At 41.4% G+C, this 23244-nt stretch overlaps 2 protein-coding genes across 2 annotated transcripts; one reads left to right on the plus strand and one right to left on the minus strand.

The window, feature by feature from the left end:
* The first annotated feature begins 11155 nt into the window (after nt 1-11155).
* tarbp2 (TAR (HIV) RNA binding protein 2) lies at nt 11156-15040 on the plus strand. The gene is made up of 7 exons (XM_058055215.1): nt 11156-11349; nt 11649-11963; nt 12036-12105; nt 12196-12313; nt 12509-12636; nt 12714-12909; nt 13627-15040. The coding sequence occupies exons 1-7, from the start codon at nt 11297-11299 to the stop codon at nt 13782-13784; spliced, it is 1038 nt and encodes a 345-aa protein (XP_057911198.1). The 5' UTR covers nt 11156-11296; the 3' UTR covers nt 13785-15040.
* Nucleotides 15041-15215: 175 nt separating this feature from the next.
* tespa1 (thymocyte expressed, positive selection associated 1) lies at nt 15216-22036 on the minus strand. Its single transcript, XM_058055214.1, has 9 exons — nt 21824-22036; nt 20980-21092; nt 20863-20905; nt 19333-19373; nt 17754-17790; nt 17624-17656; nt 17460-17516; nt 17172-17377; nt 15216-16207 (listed from the first exon to the last, which is right to left on the minus strand). The coding sequence occupies exons 2-9, from the start codon at nt 21041-21043 to the stop codon at nt 15612-15614; spliced, it is 1077 nt and encodes a 358-aa protein (XP_057911197.1). The 5' UTR covers nt 21044-21092; nt 21824-22036; the 3' UTR covers nt 15216-15611.
* Between the last annotated feature and the right edge of the window lie 1208 nt (nt 22037-23244).

The following is a 23244-nucleotide window of genomic DNA, read 5'->3' on the forward strand; positions in this document are numbered from 1 at the left end:
TGCGGAACAAAAGGGTTTTATTGCAGCTTTGAATAATCCCACAACAGGCATAATAATCCCTTTTACCTAGCTAAAACGCCGAACCCTCAAAGTCACTTCCTGTCTGCCCCCACCCCCCTCAGCTCCTCTAGCACTCACACATTTACAGCAACACACATGAGCACGGATCATTCATTCTTTCATTCATTTTCTACCGCTTTTCCTCAGCCTATCCCAGCTGTCTTCAGGCGAGAGGCGGGGTACACCCTGAACTGGTGGCCAGCCAATCACAGGACACATATAGACAAACAACCATTCACACTCACATTCATACCTATGGACAATTTGGAGTCACCAATTAACCTAGCATGTTTTTGGAATGTGGGAGGAAACCGGAGTACCCGGAGAAAACCCACGCATGCACGGGGAGAACATGCAAACTCCACACAGAGATGGCCGAGGGTGGAATCGAACCCTGGTCCTCCTAGCTGTGAGGTCTACGCGCTAACCACTCGACCGAGCACAGATTATATTTTTTCCTTATTATGTCTGTTATATTGGGTAATAGGAATATAAAGCCGACTATGAAGGTGGCGACTAGTCCAGTGTTATACCCTGTAAGCTGGGATAGGCTCCAGCAAACCCAGGCTCCCAGCTGTGGGATCTACTGTACACACCTTGGACTGAAAAGTCAAATTGTAACACACAAGCAAGATTGGTTGAAAAGCATCTTTTTAGGTGCGCTGGTGGCACTAGATTACATTTGACTCCCTTGAGCAACGCCTGTGCTATGAATAATGGTTAAGAATGATTACAGCATTAGTGTGAGTGCTTGTGTGCGTGCATTCAAACATGCTTTGACATACAATAGCATTAGTGTTGTGTTCCAGGACTCACACAATGACTACCTCAAAATAAAAAGTCTTCAACAACCAAATGCTAATGAATGTCCTGAGCTGAATGGTAGAGGCACACAATGGTGTGTGTGCGGATGTAGCCACAGGCACGGGTGCATGGGAGGGGAGGGGGGGGCTTATGTAGGGTTGCTAGCAAGACAAAAGCACAGGTGTCTACAGGTGTGTGGAGGAGAAAAAAGGGAAAAGAATGTCGGCTCGCCCGGAGGCTGGGCAGAGAGGTTGTAAGTAATAACAAGATAAGGTCAAGTGACCTGATGACCCCCCCAACATGACCCCAGGAGAGGAGAGGAGGAAGGGGAATGTGACAGGGCTTAAAGAGCAAAACATTAGAGATAAGAGAGAGCAAGAGGTAGAAAGGTCAACCTGTGCGGAAGAGGCTCCTTTGGTTTATCAAGTGTAGACATCACAGAGAGGAAACAACATCATGTTTACAAAATACACAATTATTATCTTGTATTATTTCCTCTTTTTACTTGGTAGGACAAAATATCTATGAATATGCATATCCCAATTTATCTTATCATTTCCTGGTGTAGTACAGTACCAATTCGGGCTGTACATGCATGCACAAAAATAACACGCTGGTTGGACCTAATATGCTTTTTTCCACTTTTCTGACCTATAAATGTAGTTACAATGTTGTATTCTTGTGTTAAATTATGCAATTGTTTCAGATAATGAGGTTTGCATATTTGGAAGTGAGTCCTGAAAGAAGTTTGGGATGGCTCAAAACACTCTGTTTCAAAAGGCGTGGTAAAACTGCCCCCTTGTGATGTCACAAAGGAGCAAACTTCCTTATTCATTCATTCATTTTCTACCGCTTTTCCTCACGAGGGTCGCATGGGTGCTGGAGCCTATCCCAGCTGTCTTTGGGTGAGAGGCGGGGTACACCCTGGGCTGGTCGCCAGCCAATCACAGGGCACATATAGACAAACAACCATTCACACTCACATTCATACCTATAGACAATTTGGAGTCACCAATTAACCTAGCATGTTTTTGGAATGTGGGAGGAAACCGGTGTACCCGGAGAAAACCCACACATGCACGGGGAGAACATGCAAACTCCACACAGAGATGGCTGAGGGTGGAATTGAACCCTGGTCTCCTAGCTGTGAGGTCTGCGCGCTAACCACTAGAAACAACTCATGGCAAAACAAGAAGGTGGTGTCCATGTTGATTTTTCTGTCATCAAATCTTAAATAAAACTAAAAGTAACCTCTAATGTTTGTTATCTCTTTCATTAATCATTTATATGCATGTATGTGCATTTTTAATTGCTTCTGCATGTAAAACTCGAACTGTAAAAACTGTAAAAATATGTTTTCTGGAACATATTAATTGGATTTACATTATTTCCTCGGGGGAAAATTAATCCCCCAATCGGGAAGACCTGGGTTCGATTCTCCGCTTGGGCATGTCGGGCCCATGCGTGCATGACTTTTCTCCAGGTACTCCGGTTTCCTCCCACATTCCAAAAACATGCTAGGTTAATTGGAGACTTCAAATTGTCCATAGGTATGAATGTGAGTGTGAATGGTTGTTTGTCTATATGTGCCCTGTGATTGGTGCCTCTCGCCCAAAGACAGCTGGGATAGGCTCCAGCATCCCCTGCCACCCTAGTGAGGATAAGCAGCATAGAAGATGAATGTTTTTCTTTATCTTCCTGTTTGTTTGCACACACACATGATAAAGCCATTATTGTGATAATAGATAATAAAGTGTCCCTGAATGCATCTCACGTTCTTGTAATGTCGTTCCCAGGATGAACGGACACGAGATAGTGAGATAGTGAGTTAGAGATACATACAGTGTATGGTGTTGTAATTATATTGCTGTGTGACTGTGTGGGGCCACTCCACTGTTCTTCCGTCTGCCGTCGTAACAGAGACACATGCTTACTGTGGTGTGCATGCGTTAATTCCATAAAAAAGCCAAATTAATAAAATAAATTAGCTACCACAATGATTACGTTATCTTTGACAGCCTTAAATAAGACAACAAACAAAATATGTCTAATAAGTGTCATTTGATGAATCACACACAGTTTGGGTAGTTTGCATCATAAAACTTCATATAGATCCTGAGTATTATAAAGTTTGATGTTTGCTGCTGTAATATTCCTTAACACCCTAATGATTATACACGTGTAACCGCTTTTTTCCTTAACAACAAAGCCGCTTTTAAAGTTGAAACGGGGGCTACTCCCCTGGCTGCCCAGCACTAAACGAGGCCATTTTGTTTATAGGAGCTGTGGGAGGCTTGTGGGTGACTTTGTTGCCCCTTTAAAAAACATAATACGCCCCCCATTTAATGGCCTCCGGATGACAAATTACTGCCAGGGTACAAATGAAGTGAAGGAAATTGCAACGTGTGACACATCGTAAGAAGTTAGAACATTTCATAACTCAATCACAGGCTGCAGAAGATGTTTTTACAGGAATGATTCATATCCATCAACGACAACGATCTCTTCATTTATCATCTAACCATGACAGTATATTTGTAATCAAATATATAGACAAATTATTCATTTTATATCCATCCATCCATTTTCTATCCTCAGGAGGGTCACAGGGGTATGCTGGAGCCTATCCCCGCTGTCTTCGGGCGAGAGGCGGGGTACACCCTGGACTGGTCGCCAGCCAATCACAGGGCACATATAGACAAACAACCATTCACACTCACATTCATACCTATGGACAATTTGGAGTCGCCAATTAACCTAGCATGGGAGAAAACCGGAAAAACCCACGCATGCATGAGGAGAACATGCAAACTACACACAGAGATGTCCAATGGAGATTCGAACCGCAGGTTTTTCCCCGAACACCTGACTGCGTGGCCAACATGCTAACCACGCTGAAAAAAATCCCCAATAAGATAGTGATAAATAATAGTAGTTATGATGATTTTTTTGTAGCTATATATTGGAGAGAAAGGGGGAAAAAGGGAAAAAAATGTGTGTACATATATACAGTATATGTGTTAAAAAAAATAATAATAATAATATTGACTAAATCTGACAAGAATACAATTAATTCATTCAGTCATTAATTTAACTGCCACATTAATGATATATAAAATTTATCGGAAATTTAAATCATTAATTTTTACTGACGGAGGACGATATTATTTGCTTTTCAGTTGTCTGCTTCACTGTAATGTTTTTTTTTAAGGGTGATGCATGAAACAAAAAAAGTAGGTCAGGGCAGCTATCATACAGAGTTAGGGGGGCGTTTCATGACATTAAATGTAGTTTTTGGCACTTTTACCCAGAAATAAAAGCAAAATCCTGCACTGATATGGAAACAAATACATAACCTGATCGTTTGCTCATGAAATATAATCCTTGCAGTATGATGTAGTGTAGTTCTACACCACTGCAAACCACAAAAGTATTACCAGTGGCATTATTATACTAGTAAAGCATTATACTGTAAGCCAGGACGTCCCAATGTGTGGCCTAGGGGTCATTTGCAGGCCTGTGACACGTATTTTATTGTCCAGTGGCACACTGTAGGAATAAAATAAAATAAAAATAAAAAAAACAAAAATGGGAAAAACTACAGACAAAAAAAACAACATAAAGAGGAAAAAATGCTGTCACTAACAATAATATAAAAAAAATCTGTATAACTTTTTCTAGCCCATTTAGAACATTTTTAAAACATACAAATGTCATATAATAATACATGTGTGGGTCGGCGCTCCGATTCCTGGTCCAACAATGTACTGTCCCTATTGCATGCATGGAAGCATTGCCAGTTGAGTATGAATGTGAAACTCTTTAGTGCAGGGGTCTCAAACTCAATTTACCTGGGGGCCACCGAAGCGAGGTTCTGGGTGAAGCCGGGCTGCATCAGGTTTTCAAAAAAAAAAAAAAAAAACGCATTTATTAAAAACTGGAAAAAAAATCAATAAAAAAAATATCTTCAATGCTTTTGCTTCTGCTATACCCTACACTTTTTCAGTACTTTGGTTCCGGTTTTCCACACCAAAATATCTGATAAAACATTCCACTGTTCTTATATCTTATATCTTAATTTTTATTTTTCTATACACAAAATAAGATTAAAAAAATAAATAAACAAATTAAGAATAAAGATAATAAATCAATCAATCAGTAATAAATAAGTAAAATAATAATAAAACAGCAAATAAGAAAAACGTAAGAAACCGCATACAGTTGGTAGAGAAATTATTTTTTTCAGATTCAAATGTACAGTATTAACAGTTATTTAACCTTTAACATGAACATAATCATTTTACCCAATTAGCAAGTTAGCATCGCACTCAGTTCCATCTGGGAGCAACGTCGTAACTTTAACAACATGTTTGATGAGATGCTTTATCTTGACGTGTATTTACCGTTTTATTCCAAATCATTTGGGGTAACAGGGTAGGGTAACAGTATGGGCGGGGCAAAATCATGTTAATTGTGTCCGGTGTGCACACAGCTTTAAGCTGTCATTTCAACATTAAACTTTGGTATCAAGGTGGGGGCCTCAAAATAGCGTCTCACGGGCCGCGAGTTTGAGACCCCTGCTTTAGTGCAAAGCCCACCGCGAGCTGTTTCCTTCGACTCGTCGCGTTAGTTCATCATTTATTTATCTCCATTTATGATGTTTATTCATTTCCTACATTTATTTGTACCCAGCGTCATAAGCCTTTAGCTTCATTGCTAATCCAAAGCAAAACAGGGCGGGGTAGCAGGGTAGGGTAACAGTATGGGCGGGGCAAAATCATGTTAATTGTGTCCGGTGTGCACACAGCTTTAAGCTGTCATTTCAACATTAAACTTTGGTATCAAGGTGGGGGCCTCAAACTAGCGTCTCGCGGGCCGCAAGTTTGAGACCCCTGCTTTAGTGCAAAGCCCACCGCAAGCTGTTTCCTTCGACTTGTCGCGTTAGTTCATCATTTATTTATCTCCATTTATGATGTTTATTCATTTTACACACCCACGCACCCTCTCTCATGGTTGGAAAAACACTTAGGCCCATTTTAACTTCATTTCAAATGTTCCCCGCTTCAGAAAACTCTTCCTATCGTGATGGGACTCTGACTGACATGCAGACCAAACTGGTCTTGTTTTCTTTGTGACGCGCAAGCCACAAAAGACTTCCTTGGAACATTTCAAGTAGAAAGGCTTTAAGAGAGAATATATATATATACATATATATATATATAGGTGGGGAAATTGGGTAAGAGAAGACAACAGAATAATAAACAACCAAATGGTGGTTTAGAGCGATTAGAAAAAAAGGCAAGAGTGACAGCGAAAGAGAGTCAAGTTCTGGAACGGGAGCAGCGTGGTTGGAAGCCGGAGCCGGGTTGGCAGGGCTTTGGTGGAGGAGTGTGGTGGTTCAGAAGTCCTCCAGCGAGAGGCGCCACTGTGACCGGCGGGGGCCCGGACCATGAGCGGCCTCAATGCCCCCCCTCCCACAACTCCCCCTTCTCCTTCACCAGCGGCCCTGCCACCAAACCCCTCCAACCCCAAAGCCACTGGCAGGCTGCGCTTCATTATGTTGATTTTCATATACTCAAGGAATATCTATTGTGGCTTAACACACACACACACACAATTACATGTCACTCAGTAGCATACACAGACACACATGCACACTTTACCACCCCGCATTATATTAATATTTAAGGCCAGAAAATATGAATCTCTTGATCTGTGGCCAAGAATTTAGATCTTTCAGATATTTTTTTGCACAGAAGAGCAATGACAATGTCTAACACTGCATGATGCCTCTGTGAGTAGGCACACATTTCAGAAGCAATTTATGACTGTATAAATGAGGGGTCTCAAACTCAATTTACCTGGGGGCCACTGGAGCTAGGGTCTGGGCAAGGCTGGGCCGCATCAGGTCAATTCCAGAAACGATTTACCATATTATATCAACTTGTATTCACCTTGCTGCAATTTTGCCAAATGAACTTTTGCATTTGACAGTACAAAACTATGGTGCGTTCGAGGGAAATCTTAACACTTGATGAAAAAACATTATCAGTGAAGCATAAAGTCATCCATTCATCCAGTTTCTATACCACTTATCCTCACGAGGGTTGCGGGGGATGCTGGAGCCTATCCCAGCTGTCTTTAGGAGAAAGGGGAGGTACACCCTGGACTGGTGGCCAGCCAATCACAGGGCACATATAGACAAACAACCATTCACACTCACATTCATACCTTAATTGTTTGTTTAATTGATTATATTCAACCACAAAACAGCATGATTTGTTAATTAATATATTTTTGACCCATGTTGATGGAGTAAAGTGGCGATCAATCATTTTTGATTGATTTGAAAGGTCCTGGGGCGGCACGGCGGTCGAGTGGTTAGCGCACAGACCTCACAGCTAGGAGACCAGGGTTCAATTCCACCCTCGGCCATCTCTGTGTGGAGTTTGCATGTTCTCCCCGTGCATGCGTGGGTTTTCTCCGGGTACTCCGGTTTCCTCCCACATTCCAAAAACATGCTAGGTTAATTGGCGACTCCAAATTGTCCATAGGTATGAATGTGAGTGTGAATGGTTGTTTGTCTATATGTGCCCTGTGATTGGCTGGCGACCAGTCCAGGGTGTACCCCGCCTCTCGCCCGAAGACAGCTGGGATAGGCTCCAGCACCCCCGTGACCCTTGTGAGGAAAAGTGGTGGAAGTTTCGTTGCACCAGTTCCGTTCATGTTAAGCTGAAGAGTGTGTGTGGCCGGCAAACAGAAACATGCATATGAGGTGTTTGTGAAGTGTTAAATGAAGAAACGTGCATGCTAGTCTTACTAGCAGTAAGGCCATGCACATGCATAGTGCCCCGGTGCGACTGTGATCATTAACAAAGCAATTGCTTCAGACACAAATCCCTTAAACAGCCTCGGTTTTGGGTCTCTTTGCTTCCACCCCAACCCACCTCCTGTCTCCGCGCCCCCTTGACAGCCACCAACCACGGCCGCTGCCAAAAATAATACAGGAGCGCCACTCGAACCCCGCGCCTCGCCACAAGCGCAGCTAGGCCGCAAGAGAGGGATCAAAACACACACAAAAAAGGAAACACATCATATTGAGGAAGGAGGAGGAGGGAGGGATGGCGGTGGGGGAGCACATCGGTGCCGCTCCACGCTTGACGATATCTGCTGATGATTTTGGCAACAAAAGGAAGCAGACATACTAGGGGCAGCAACCCGAGGCAGGCTGGAAGAAAGTGTGTTTGCGGACACGCACGTGCATTCTGGATGAAGCATAACGTAACATTTATTTCTGATCTCATTCAGTCAATGATTTAACCACCACGCCAATAAAAGCACGCGCATTACCACGCCAACAAATTAAACCCTGAGCCCACCGAATGAAACACGAGCGTACAAGGCAAATGATTAGCAAAAAGTATAAATAACAAGCGCGAAAGAGATAAATGGCCGGTGGTTTGACTCCCAGTAGGCTGCCCGTCGTCACGGCCGCTTCGTTCCTATGTTGCACTTGGCAAAGTGTGTGGCACACTGACGCCAATGAATAAAGTCGTCAAGGATCCAAGCCCCGTTTCGACGGTGTCGTGGGATTAATTGCACAACCGCGGAAATAAGGAGAGCTGATGGAGAAGCGGAAAAATACGGCGGAGAAATATTTCATGGAAATGCTGCTACAACAGTTGGGCCCAGGCCTCGCTTGACTTGTGGGACCGGAGGATTTTTGTGGGGTCTCTGCACTGAGATCCAAAGTACAGCGTGATAATGGAAAAAATAAGAATAATCACTTGTGTACTATCAACAAATACCAACAGAAGGCTGCCAAAAGCAGTATGAAGCTTCATATTCATTTGGTAGCCCTCACAACAAATGCACATTGCATGAAAGTGTGTATAAGTGTGTCTGCTGCATTGTTGTGTGTGTTTCTTCATGAAACTCACCATAGTTGTGGGTGTTTCTGCTTAATCACTGGACCAGCGAGGTACATTGGATGTGCCCTTCATGAGTCCTGTGTACAGTGGACTGACTTAGGAGTTCATTTAAGTATACTGTAAGTTCCTACTTACACGATAACTCAACTTACACCTCAGTCTCGGAACTAATCGGACCCAAGAACTACCTGTGGCAATGGTTAAAACTCAACTTGAAAGCTACGGCCTTACCATGGTCACAGCAATATTGGTTGACAACAAAAGGATGCTGTCGCAGAAGCAGTATGACACATATAATTCAATTGGTACCCCTCATAAATCAAATCAACTTTATTTGTATAGCACTTTTCCTGCAAAAACATGTGACACAAAGTGCTTTACAGAATTAAAAACAATTACCACTATTAAAAGGAAAAACAAATCCTAAGAAATGTAACGACTTTAAAACTGACTATTCTGTGGAGTGAACCAAACTGTAGGCCAAAGGCTATAGTTAAGTTTTTATTGTGTGACAGCAACATTTGGTGTTGGCAATCCGAGAGATCAGAAATCCACAAATGGATAAAACTAAAAATAATTATGTCATTTGAACGTTTTTTAAGCACATATCTAAATTTCTACGTATCTAAATTTGAGAAATTGTTGTAGTAATTTTAATTACATTTATGATACTCATTATAATCCCTCAAGGAGAAATTAAATTTACATTATTTTCCAGACTACAAGTTGCACTATTTTCATAGTTTGGCTGGTTCTTCAACTTAGTTAGGTGCAGCTGAAATATTAACTGAACCATATTTTCCGCATTATAAGGCTTTAAAAATATAAGGCATTATAAAATAATGCTAAATAAGCATTAAAGTGAAACAGGCTCTTCACCCGCTGATCAAAAGTGTCATTTTCTGTAAAGGCAAAAAAGCCTTTCTCTCTATGAATGCATAAGCAAGGCCTCTCTCACAGCGCAATTACTGCAGTAAGACGGTCATTTGAAACTTCTTCAAAGGTCCTAAGGGTTATGGAACTAAAAAGCCAAGTGGTAGACCCAGAAAAAATGTCACCGGCTCTGAGCCGAAGGATCCCATTGGCTGTCCATCAAGACACGGGATGATCCTCGGCCCAAATGAAGTTTGCTACTGGTGCCGAGTGCAGTCCAATAAGATGGGACGGTATCTGCGAGTGAAGCGTGTTAAGAACGACGCCTTCAACGCCACAAAATTGGGTGTTTGGAATTTGCACGAGAGCACTAAACATGGAACATGGAGAGAACAAGGAGATCCCACCTGAGATGTTTCCCACATGGCACTTTGGAGAGAGCTAACGGCGGCTAGCTGTGTGGAGATGTTGCAGGGGGCATCCCTCGTGACTGAAAGCCCTCATCTGTGTGGTAATGACTGGCTTTTCCAACAAGAGAACGCATCTCACAGTGCCTGTCAGAGAGCCGCCTGAGGGACAGAAGAATAAACTCACTCTTTTGGACCGTCCTGCGTATACCTCTGATCTAAATCCAACTGAAAACATTTCAGGATGGATGGCAAGGGAGGTTTACAAAATTGGACATCGTTTTCTATGCCGCTTATCCTTATCAGAGTCACAGGAGTATGCTGGAGCCTATCCCAGCTGACTTTGGGCCTGCGGCGAGGTACACCCTGGCCAATCGTAGGCCACATATAGACAAATAACCATTCACACTCACAATCATATGTATCTATGGACAATTTGGAGACAATTTAGATTAGGTTAAATTACATATATTTTGCACAACATTGTGAAGACAGCTGGGATAGGCTCCAGCACCCCCGCGAGGATAAGCGGTAGAAAATGAATGAATGAATTTAATTGTGATGTTATGAGATGCATTAGTAAATGTAATAGTGTATGGTAAGTAAATCATGAACAAATGGCGCCCTCTTCAGGATAAGCGGTCACTTCATGCTGATATTTTTTTTGTCATGGGTAGTAACGACGATATTGATCTTGACATCTTTTTCCACCATTAAATTACCGGCTTTTAATGCCAAAGAGTGTTTTGTTTGACAAATAAACACAACAACTAACAACTCCAGCTCGCCTCAAAGATAATTGAAGCATTGCATTAGACTATGCATTGTTAATGTGGCTGTTCTCCACTCACATTGTACCGGCTTATTTGTATGCTGTGAGAATTCTCACCTTACCGCCCTGACATCTTAAGCGTGTGTTTTATATTGCCGCCCGTCTCTCCTGCACCCAATTAATGATAACTCAGAGCGTCACATTACTCACTTGGTGTTTTCCGGTGAGCAAAACAAACCATACTCTTCTGCCCAATCAGAACTGCGAGATGGTGACGCTAAGAATACGTCATATCTATGCGACCACAACAGAAGAAGCGGTTTGTTTTACATGTTGCTGTGGTTGTTCCCCCGTTTGACTTTGAAAATATCGTCTAATGAAAGGAAGTGTTTGTTTTGGTGGTGGGGGTTGCCATCCGAATACAACCGGCTGTCTGCGTGAAATAGGGAATGACCGACGAGACATCATCGGACAGCTGGAAGAGAAACTCCGGGTGCTCCAGGTAGAGCTCCATCAAGGCTAAACTAGCTTAGCATGGTTATGTTGTGTAAGCTTTTTGTAAAACAACAACCCGTTAATGCTACTCCTGCATGTACACGATAGATATAATTAATATAATATTGACATTTTTGAATGGCACTGTTAATATGGTTATTACTGTAGTTGACAGTTGTGTTGAACTCGAATCATTCTGACACTTTTTGTTATGATTACCTGAGAGACTCTATTATCATTGGAAAGCCACTTTTTAATGCTTTGTCTATGACGTTATTTGTCTTAATGTGTTTTTTTATGTTTCAGTATTGAGCAAATGCTGGCTGTGAATCCCGGAAAGACGCCAATTAGTCTGCTGCAGGAGTATGGAACGCGGATAGGCAAGACACCCGTGTATGACCTGCTGAAGGCCGAGGGACAGGCCCACCAGCCCAACTTCACGTTCCGTGTGTCCGTGGGAGAGATCAGCTGCACCGGCCAAGGCCCCAGCAAGAAGGCGGCCAAGCACAAAGCAGCTGAGGCTGCTCTGAAGATGCTCAAGGGAGGCCTCGCAGGTCCCACCGCTGTTGGTGTCGAAGGAGAAGTGTTTATCGGGGTTGACGTGCCTGCTGATGGAGAGAGGTGAGTTTGAATGTGTTTAGATAATAGCTACACTATAAACACCTGTATCTGACATGGATGCCTTTTGTGCAGCTCCCCATCGGACATGAAGACTTTAGCCACTTCTCAACAGTCTGAATGTAACCCTGTTGGAGCACTACAGGTGTGTGTGCGCGTTACATTTTTTCATATAAAATCAATATTTTTGAAAGAAAAGAGCCGTAACATGTTTCAGTATTTCTCCAACTGCCAGGAGTTGGTTGTGCAGAAAGGATGGCGTCTACCAGAGTACACAGTCACACAGGAGTCTGGTCCAGCACATCGCAAAGAATTCACCATGACGTGCAGAGTCGAGAGGTTCATGGAAATTGGTAGGATGCATCCTCTTTCTTTATTTTATGTGCTCATTTTTATTAAACCATCACTAATCAGACTTCACTGGACCTTCAGGGAGGCAGTCTAAGGGTGGGGTGCTTGTCAATTATCCTATTTTAGACAGCATGCTGTGTTATTATCCAGTAAAACTGTGAGCCAAAGATGACTCCCAATTCGCTGTGCCACATCAGGAAGCGGAACTTCCAAGAAGTTGGCCAAGAGGAATGCAGCAGCTAAAATGTTAGCACGGATACACGACGTCCCCGTCGACCTGAGGACCAGCAACGACGCAGACCTGGAAGAGGACACGTTTAACTTGGTGAGAGAAATGTCCTGCATCACTGGTGGACATTTTAGCAGCTATAGCTGTTCTCTCATGTGCATTGTTCCCCATAGAATACGGGGAGCAGAGCGGATGCGTGCAAAAGCAAAGGCTACAGCTGCACGTGGGACTCCCTGAGGAACTCCGCTGGCGAGAAGATCCTTCAGCTCCGCAGTCACCCTCTGGGCATGCCCTCCGACTCCAACTTCTGCTCGCTGCTAAATGACCTGTCGACTGAGCAATGCTTTGATGTCAGCTACCTGGATTTAGGTGGGTTATCCACTCAGTGGTTGTGTGTGGATGGGCGAGAGCTTTTGGTTTGTGTCATTAATTGTGCAATATTTTGTCATGTTTTTAAACACATAGTATTGTAATTGGTAGATGCGTGTGTATACTATATGTGTATAAACTATATATTTTGGTGTGCATGTTTACATGAGTTTTTGAGGCTTATTCGAAATCATACTGGGTTTTTTTTCCTATACATAATGGCGGTTAGCATGTTCTCCCCATGCATGCATGGGTTTTCTCCGGGTACTCCGGTTTCCTCCCACATTCCAAAAACATGCTAGGTTAATTGGCGACTACAAATTGTCCATAGGTATGAATGTGAGTGTGAATGGTTGTTTGTCTATACGTATGTGCCCTGTGATTGGCTGGCGACCAGTCGAGGGTGTACCTTCGCCTCTCGCCCGAAGACAGCTGGGATAGGCTCCAGCAACCCCCGCGACCCTCGTGAGGAAAAGCTGTAGAAAATGAATGAATAATGGCGGTTAATAACTGGCAGTAGGCGCAATCATATTAGTTATACATCCCTGTCTTATTGAGTCCTTCTGTTTGTTTGTTCTATGCATGGTAGCAGTTATCATTAATAACTGGCAGGAGGGGCCACCACATACTGTAGATTGTGCAAAAGTCAGACATGATGTAATTCAAAGACGCCTTCGGTGTTGATTTACTGTTATTTGTTCTCTTGCTGGTTGACAGAGGAGCCCAGCCTGAGCGGGCTGTGCCAGTGTTTGGTGGAACTGTCCACGCAGCCAATCACGGTGTGCCACGGCTTCGCCCCCAGCGTAGAAGCCGCTCGGGCCAATGCGGCCCACAATGCACTGCAGTACCTCAAAATCATGGCAGGTGGGAAGTGATTGGTTAGTACATGTATGACGCATGCCATGAATTCAAAAATCCGAAATACCTCAACTTTTTTTTTTTTTTAATGAAATAACCTACAACGATAGACCCCTCTATGGTGACATTGAATTGCTGCCAGGAAAAATTGAAATGCTATTTTATTAGTTCTTTTCCGTTTTTATACCCACACTATTACAAAAAGACTACTGAATAAACACAAAGTCTTTTAAAGACTGCCCATTTTTACAAGATATGTGATACTGCCTTGGTGAAGTTTATTCTCTTTTGGCCGCTATTGTAATTTTTCACTGAAAACATGTTTTAAACATTGGAAATAAATTCTTCCATGTTGCCTTTTGGCACTTTATGACAGTAATGTAAAATATGAAACATTTCTCTTCAACCCAAATGCAGAACAGTGTTTTAAAAATAAATGGTATGATGAATTACAGTACCTCACAGTTTTCATGTCATTCAACTTCAATGTTTTTTCTCGTGGTGGCAAGTACGTATTTCTTTTTTTTTTTTTTTTAGTACTCGACACAATCATTATTCGTCATGTTTCTTAATTTCCCACTTTTTTGTATATATTTTTAATGAAAATGCATTAAATATACTCTCTGGTTGCCATTTTTGTTTCACAACTGTACCGAAAACATTGATCTTTTCTATTTTATTATTTTGTGACATCTGGAGCATTTTGTGTGCTGCTGCACTTGTGTTACAATTGTTAAGACCAGTTAAAATATTGCATGATTTTGCTCTGTTTGATCTTTAGAAGGCTCTGCGTAGTCCTTCAAAATGCAAAAAGAAAAAAATTGAAGTATTTATTGCAAACAAGCTGTTCATCAAAAGTTGAAGACCACAGTGTGCAAGGTTTATTCTCCGATGAGAAAAAAATGTAACCTTGACATTCCTGATGCTTTTCAATGTTACTGGCATGACAAGGAGATCCCACCTGATGTTTTCCAAACGGTACAGTGGCGTGGGTGCATCATGATCTGGGGTGATCTCAGGGTTTGCGTTATGATCATAAATGTTAGATCAGCTGATAACCAGCATATATATTCCACTTTAATGCTTTCTTCTGTTTGCATTTTGAAAACTTAACTTAGAACCTCCTTAAGATCCAACAGTGCAAAATGTATATTCCTGCAATTTTTCACCTGGTCTTCAAATTTTGATCAGGAGTGTATTGAATTAATGTGGTGCTGTCTTTTTTTTTTTTTTTTTTTTAATGAAATGAAATAAAGTATGCAGTCTCAGTTTTTACGCAGACCTTGTGCTGGTTTTTTTGCATGTGCCAACATGATGGTGGCCATGTTGTCCAACCAATCAAAATTAAAGAAAATTATCCTAGTGAAAGTTATAATATAATGGGAATACAGGGGGTTATGAAAGTAATATGAAAATACAAGAAGAAAATTTAAGATAATTTAATAATAAAGTGAAACATTTGAAAAATACATTTTAAAAAATGAGAAAGATGCAAAGACCCCAGTTCATAATACACTTTGCTACCAATGTCACAGAGCCGACATACAGCTTTTTGGTTAAAAAGACAATATATAAAAATATAACATGCTTTCCAAAATATCAAATTCTATGTGGCCCTTGGTGGAAAAAAAGTTTTGACACCCTCTAACACATAAAATATGTAATCACATTCCTACATTTTGAAAATGACTCATGTACCTGACAATTTTAAGGCTCCACAAGCTTTTTCACCATTCAATGGGATCCTGGTGATTTGCAGCATTAGCCAAAGCAGGTAAGTGTAATACACTTTCCTACCGCTTGTGGCAGTAAAGTGTCAACTGACTAGCTGACTGATCACAAGCTCAAGACCTCGAACTCAAATGAGTTGACTGTGGAGGTAGTTGCTGTGCAGGGAAGATGCCTGAATGTTGGCTGCTAAGTGTGTTGCTAACAGGAAATGTGACTTCCTCCTCATCAAACTCAAAGATGCTGGACTTATCTTGGAGTCCAAGGTTTGTGCTCCATCTTTGAAAGCATGTCTGGTGTGTTTCCGCCACACTTTTTGACCCCAGTGATGAGACACCAGTGTCTCTCCTGGTGTCCACCAATTCCTGTCTCTTGGTAGCCTCCATCTGGACCGGATCAGGGAATTGATCCACTGGCAGGCTGGTTGTTGTTGTTGTTGTTCTTCTCGGTGAGGGCAAAGGTGATGTGGAATCAGACCCCCGTGGTGACCCAGTATAGAGACACATCTTGGAGACGGTGTCCTTAAACCTGTCAGCAGGGGAGCGTGGCTCGCTATGAACGCTGCTCCTGAAGCGCTCCATCTTCTCCACGGGTGAGGTGAAGGTGAATTCCGGTGCTGCCAGTTTTCGTAGAGGCGTGCGGGACACGTGCGAGTACAAGGAATAGAAAGCGTTGGCCATCTCTGTCAGCGCCTGGACTTGTCTGAAACGACCTGGGGAGGGACCACATTGACCTTGAAATGAACATTGACTCCTATTAAAAGTGGTTAGGGGTCACGGCTCCATAAGCCCCCTGTCACACTGCCTGTAAAACCTTTACAGTTCTCTATCAATGGGACCAACATGGACAAAGTGGACCAGGCAATTGTCCTTGGCCGTATAGCAGGGGTCGGGAACCTTTTTGGCTACAAGAGCCATGAAGACCAGATATTTTTAAAATGTGTATCTGTGAGAGCCATATACATTTTTTTAAACATTGAATGCAATAAAATGTGTGCATTTTTATGTAAGACCAACAGTTTTAGATATAATGGGCTCTAATTATGTAGACCAGGCACACTACCCCACGCCAATGGGGTGTGGCCAGCATACTTTCATGAGCAGCGCAGTGTCCAACAATAAATCAAATACTTGCTGCCATTAATGCAACTTCTGCTGCTGCATGGTTTTGAACCGTATTCAGTACACGTATTTCATTCTTTTGGCCATCTTTGCCAGAAGGCTTTGTTCTGCAGCTTTAGCTATTTGACTAAAGGAGGAAAGTTTACATTTACATGTTTTTTTGACATCTCAATGACCGAGGTAGACTACAGCATTACCCAGTAATAATCAAGTTTTGGTGTTTGACCTGGAAAATATCATCAGGAAAGATAGATATGGTTGGCCGTATTGCAGTAGAAAATAGATGGACGAATTAAAATGCATAAGAAAGTTGTTGATTTTGAATATTATTTTTAACAGTCATTTCTGTGATGTTTACTTTAAAATGTTAGCAAAAATACATTTTTATTGTGGTAAGAAACGCTTGAGAGCCAGATACAGTCATCAAAAGAGCCCTACCTGGCTCCCGAGCCATAGGTTCCCTACCTCTGCCGTATAGTATAAGCCGATTTTGGCTCGCTTTCTGCTTTATGAAGCTCTACCTCTCAAATAGAACAATTTTAATCAGGTACTTACTAGCAATACACAAGCTAGGATCCTCCTCTCGTATCCGCCTGAGCTGCGAGTCCAGGAAAAGGCGGAAGTTGATGCCCCGAGCTTGCGACGGGAAGGTGAGGAAACGAGGAGGGATGCGCACGGTGAGATGTGGCTCATCGCAGCCGAAACCCATCTCGTACAGCGTGTCTTCCGCATCCTCCCAACGCTGTAAGACCTCCGGAACACTACATGAGAGAGAAAAGCGGGAGTCACCGAAAAGCAGCATTAATAGTGAATATTTATATACAGTAACATCGGGCCTGATACCTTGGTGTGGCGTTCCGTGCACTGGAGCAAAGTGATGGACGTTTGTTGGGAGATTTGCTGTTAGGAATGGGATGAAAAATAATGAACATAAGCTATGAAAATACTGACATTAACACATCTACAGTACAACATGGTCAGACTTACAGTATACGTTTAGTACTCACATGCTTTCTGTAGTGGCTGCATGCATTGCTCGGCTTCATCATTAGCATAAAATGCAAAAAAAGACAATTTAGCTTTTAAAGAAATAATGATATCATATGGGGTCATTACAAGACTACAGTTACTACTCACCCCTTTTCATTGCCACCATTTAATGCTGAATCAGAACCTTATTTTAGAATAGAAGGAAGGAAGAAAGGCGTCAAAATGCTTCTGTATGATAAGAGTACACGCTTGTGTGTGTGTGTGTGTGTGTGTGTCACTGCCATATTCTGTCAGTGACATGCAACCACACAAATACTCACTCATGCTATGCAGAATGTGTAGGTATTAAAAACAACACTTCATGCTAGTTTACTTTAGATCCAATGCCCATAGGAAATTATTTTCTGGAGAATATTCTGTACAGTTTTGGTTCCTCACTACAACTGAGTGTTAGGGCCACATTGACAATCATAAATGTACAACTTTATTCTCATAATATGAGAATATTATTCATTCTTCATTCATTCATTCATTCATTCGCGGGGGTGCTGGAGCCTATCCCAGCTGTCTTTGGGCGAGAGGCAGGGTATACCCTGGACTGGTCGCCAGCCAATCACAGGGCACATATAGACAAACAACCATTCACACTCACATTCATACCTATGGACAATTTGGAGTCGCCAATTAACCTAGCATGTTTTTGGAATGTGGGAGGAAACCGGAGTACCCGGAGAAAACCCACGCATGCACGGGTAGAACATGCAAACTCCACACAGAGATGGTGTTTATTTATAATATTAATAATTTATTTATTATTCAGAATAACATTCTTCTGTCGTTTTCTTTTGAATCTCAAAATCTCTGATTACTTTTTTCTATGTAACCATGATACTCCGTTGTACCTCATCACCACAAGAAATACAAATACATGATTTCTTTGCCTGTGATATAACTGAAGTTTGCTTAGCAAGATGTTACGTTTTTCTTTATTTTTCTCAAGCTGCTGTGACTCCCCTAGATGCTTGAGGTGATTGATTATACAGACTGCTCTGTCATTAAAGAGACATTGTGTAGCTTTTGTTAAGAAAGAGAACCCCCTAGTGGCATAAAACTGTAATTACAAATCCCCTGCACAAGTGGAAAGGTTTTGCATCCCCAGGAAATTAAAAAAAAAATTATATGCAAGTGTTCTGCACATTCATCTCATTGTATATTTAATCAAATGCAATTTAAAAGATACATATTGACTACCTTGAACAGTGGAAAAATAGCATTGGTTAGCCTACCCTAAATTCCTAAAATTAGACTTAAACATAAAATATAATAGTTTAAATATTTCAGAAATGTTATTTTTACATATTCAATTTTAAATATTACATTTTTAAAAATAGTTAAAACACATACTTTAGTCACATCCATGGGTTGAGGGCCTGTTACCCTAACACGGGGGTGGGCGAACTTTGACTTGCGAGCCCGCTTTGAGTTAAAGTTGGTCTGGGGGCCAGACTATATATTTGATACATGCACACTAGTTTAAGCCACCCGGAATTATTTATATTATTTTAAATGTAAAATGTCAGGAGCACTTTAAACATCGGACCACACATCAAATAAAAGAACTGAATTTGACAGGGTTTTTGTTAATCAAGGATGTGTGATACACCATTTGAATTATGAATGCTAAAACAAACTATTAAAGGGTATGTGAACGTTGACTTGTACCTACCCAAACTCCAACAGCAGCGGTTATCAAAGCAGGCCCCCAATCTGTAAGACATGCACGCCATGTATCAGTTACACCATGTATGCATATATCACAATGTTCCTCATGAGCAAGGGCTTGTGTCTGCATAGATCTTCTCACCTGATACATGTGGCCACAAATAATGGCTGTGCATTTCCTCCATACCTAAACTACTTTGAAACCTGAAACATCAGGTTGCGATTTCAATCATGTAGCACAAAAAGCTATTTTTTCACTGCCTGTAAACTCCAGACATGTTTTTTGTGTTGTTGTGCTGTATAAAAAGGACAGACAAATTCAACCCGGCAATTTTCCAACCTCAGCAGTAATATTTCAAGCCCCGAGTACGCTGCCTGCATAGGTCGCCATGTTTTTGGTCACCTTTTTTCTGTGATGCTATTTTATAAAAAGGTCACCAACAAGGGATAGGGAGACAAAGTCAAGCCGGCAATTTTCCAACATTGGAGCTTGTAACAAAAGCCTCTTTTACACTGCCTGTAAAAGCTGACATTTTTGCACAGTTTTACATCGCTGCAGTTCCTGGATAAAAGGCCACAGACACAGAACAGGAGGACAAATCAACCTGGCAATTTTTCACCTTCAGAGGTAGTATCGACAGCCCCTTTTATACTGCCTGTAAAATCCAAATGTGTCCCACATTTCCCCCCAAATGTCTGTGTTGTGTTTGAAGTAGTGACACAAAACAAGAATACTAGTCAGCCAGACAATATTCCACCTTTGGAGTAGCATCAGGATTCCATTTTACACTGCCTTCAAAAGTCATCATGTTCGCCTTTTTTGTGTGACATGAAATGTAAAAGGCAAGATTTCCTCCATGCCACTGTTCTGTAGAACAGGCACTGACAAAGAAGAAGAGGATGAGTCAATCAGGCAATGGCACTCATGTGGAATAAGAGGAAAAAGTAAACCCGGCCATTTTCCAACTTTGGAACTTATATCAGCCCCTTTCACGCTGCCAGTAAAGGCAGACAATTTTCAAGGACACCAACACGGAACAGGAGGACCAGTACGGAAGTACTATCCGTATCCCCTTTTACGCTGCCTATAAAATCCATGTCGCTGTTCTGTATAACAGGCACTGACAGAAAACCAGGGAAATAGTCAACTATTGCTAAATAGTTGCTAAATATTGCTGAATATTTCACTTTAAAGTAGTATTAGAGGGCACTTTTACCCTGCCTGTACAAGCCAACATTTTCCCACCTTTTTACCATCAAGTTCTGTATAAACGGCACCGACACAGAAGAGGAAAACAAAATTGATCAGGCAATTGTGTAGAGCATTATGTATTATGTAGTATACTGTACATGTAGAGTAAAAGAAATGTTGCTGTCCAACACATATTTTATACATCACATCAGACTGGGACTGACATTGTGTTACATAACGTTGCTGTCTACAAGCGCACACAGTTACGGCTATATTTGGCTTAGCTGGGTTCTGTATAAAAGGCACAAGGAGATGTGTTGTGTTAAACTCTAAATAGCATACCTGCACTTCTGGAGCAAGTACTCAAGCTTTTCTGTGAAACATCCTGTGGAAATCAAAAGTAAGTGTTACTTAGGGAATACTACACAGTAGAAGTACATTTCAATCTCTCATGCCCACCATCTGCAAAGACATCATCATCTGCTTCTGAGGTGGCACTGCATGAAGGTACGACAGGGTCCATCTCCTCCAGAGTGGGCCACTTTGGGGTGTTATTTCACATCTAGAGGGTTCTAATAATAATAAAATATTCATTTTGTAAATAACGAACCCAACTCTGTAAAAAAAAAAATCATTTATTGTGGCAGGGTATGGAACCAATTTAACATTCATTCATTCATTTTCTACCGCTTTTCCTCACGTCTTCGAGCGAGAGGCGGGGTACACCCTGGACTGGTCGCCAGCCAATCACAGGGCACATATGGACAAACAACCATTCACACTCACATTCATACCTATGGACAATTTGGCGTCACCAATTAACCTAGCATGTTTTTGGAATGTGGGAGGAAACCGGAGTACCCGGAGAAAACCCACGCATGCACGGGGAGAACATGCAAACTCCACACAGAGATGGCCGAGGGTGGAATCGAACTCTGGTCCTCCTAGCTGTGAGGTCTGCGCGCTAACCACTAGTCCGCCGTGCCGCCCGCCAATTTAACATGATTAATGATTATTATTATTATTATGTTTCACTTTTGTGTCTCATAACAAATAAGGAGCGTTCAAGGAGCATCGATTAATGTCCTTTGCATTAACACAAGCACAAATACTCAGTATGAAAGGTCCTGGAGGGTTAAATGTCACATGCATTTAAAACTATTTAATGTTTTACTATGTAAACGAAACTGCTGTGAAATGTGTTCATGAAAGCAACAAAGAAAGTAGTCCCTATAACTGCTCAACTTTATGCTAAGGTGATATATACAGTCCAAAACCAGGACTAGAAAAAAAGAAGCATTACCTGATTTTGAGGGCTGCTTTCAGTTTGCAGCCGCCTGCTCACATGCTCTTTACATTTCCTGCCGTGTCAAAGCAAAGCACCTGAAGCTTATTTGCAATCTGAGGCTGGCTTTTCACGCTCTATGCAGGCCTCTTCTGCTTTGCGGTGATGGAATTCACAATTGTGACTTTCGGCTTCCAGTCCAAGTTGCTTGGATGACTTCTAAGGGGTGTGGATGTGACTGTGCCGCATGTAAACCGTCATATACCACGACACATCCTGCAGAGGCAAAAAAAAAAAAAAAAAGAAGAGGTCGTGCTATTGATAATATGAGCAGATGTGCTGGATTTGTCAGCAACGCATACAACTGTAGCAATCACATATGAGTAATGTTATCTTTGGAAAGGAAGATGAAGATATTATGCCACGTTTAAATAAAAGAACCCACCCAGAGGAAAGACATGTATAAAATTGGCCAATACTACATATTTTGGCATTGATGCGATACCAGTTAAATACAGGTCCAGTATTGCCAATGCTAGCAAGGATTATTTTTACTTTTTTTGAGCTCATTGAATAATTGTCATAATAATTGTCAAAATAATTTTCATTTCAATTTTCAAAATAAAATAAAAATAAAAATAAAAATAAAAATAAAAATAAAAATAAAAATAAAAATAAAAATAAAAATAAAAATAAAAATAAAAATAAAAATAAAAATAAAAATAAAAATAAAAATAAAAATAAAAATAAAAATAATTCATTCATTCATTTTCTACCGCTTTTCCGGGGGTGGCTGGAGCCGAGCCCAGCTGAATAATAATAATAATAATAATAATAATAATAATTTTTCATTAGTTGATGATAATTTTATCATTAATTCATTTTACCTCTTATCCTCATGAGGGTCGTGGGAATTTTATAATTTTACATAATTGTAATAAAATACAGGAGAAATATTTGGGGCATTTTTTTTACATTTTAACAATAAACACATACAACAATTAAAAACAATATAACAACATCAACCCAATAATAAAAAATACCGATCTCAGGACGATACTGCCCTTCGTATCGACACTATCTACTACATTTAGATCGATCCGCCCACTCCCATGTTGCGTTCATTTCCTCCTCTCCTCCAAATGGCGGTACCCGCCCGCCTCCACGTTCTTTCCCAGCCCACAAGGCGCCACCAGGGAGTGGCTATCGGCCACGGAGGCAAGACTGAAATAACCAGCCCGCCTTCCTCACCGTGTTTGTGTTTCTGTTGGTATTAGTTAACGTTCAGTGTTTTGTCTTGTAAAAGCGACAATGTAGGCACAAGGGGGATATGGATCAATTATTTGTCGACGATTAATCATGGCGCCTGTTAAACGAAAAAAACATATAACCCTTCCATTTAACTTGGGCAGAAGCGCAACCTAGTTTAACTTGATCCC

Source organism: Doryrhamphus excisus, chromosome 18 (genome assembly GCF_030265055.1).
Source record: "Doryrhamphus excisus isolate RoL2022-K1 chromosome 18, RoL_Dexc_1.0, whole genome shotgun sequence".
Classification (NCBI taxonomy): Eukaryota; Metazoa; Chordata; class Actinopteri; order Syngnathiformes; family Syngnathidae; genus Doryrhamphus; species Doryrhamphus excisus.

Excerpts from the sequence above, each read along its gene's own strand:
- tarbp2 (XM_058055215.1), top strand. The coding sequence starts at position 11,297 with ATGACCGACGAGACATCATCGGACAGCTGGAAGAGAAACTCCGGGTGC. Across the intron at positions 11,350-11,648 it reads AGAAACTCCGGGTGCTCCAG|TATTGAGCAAATGCTGGCTG; the intron begins GTAGAGCTCCAT and ends TTTATGTTTCAG. Across the intron at positions 12,106-12,195 it reads ACCCTGTTGGAGCACTACAG|GAGTTGGTTGTGCAGAAAGG; the intron begins GTGTGTGTGCGC and ends TCCAACTGCCAG.
- tespa1 (XM_058055214.1), bottom strand. The coding sequence starts at position 21,043 with ATGGACCCTGTCGTACCTTCATGCAGTGCCACCTCAGAAGCAGATGAT. Across the intron at positions 20,906-20,979 it reads TGATGATGTCTTTGCAGATG|GATGTTTCACAGAAAAGCTT; the intron begins GTGGGCATGAGA and ends TGATTTCCACAG. Across the intron at positions 16,208-17,171 it reads TCCTAGCTTGTGTATTGCTA|GTCGTTTCAGACAAGTCCAG; the intron begins GTAAGTACCTGA and ends GTCCCTCCCCAG.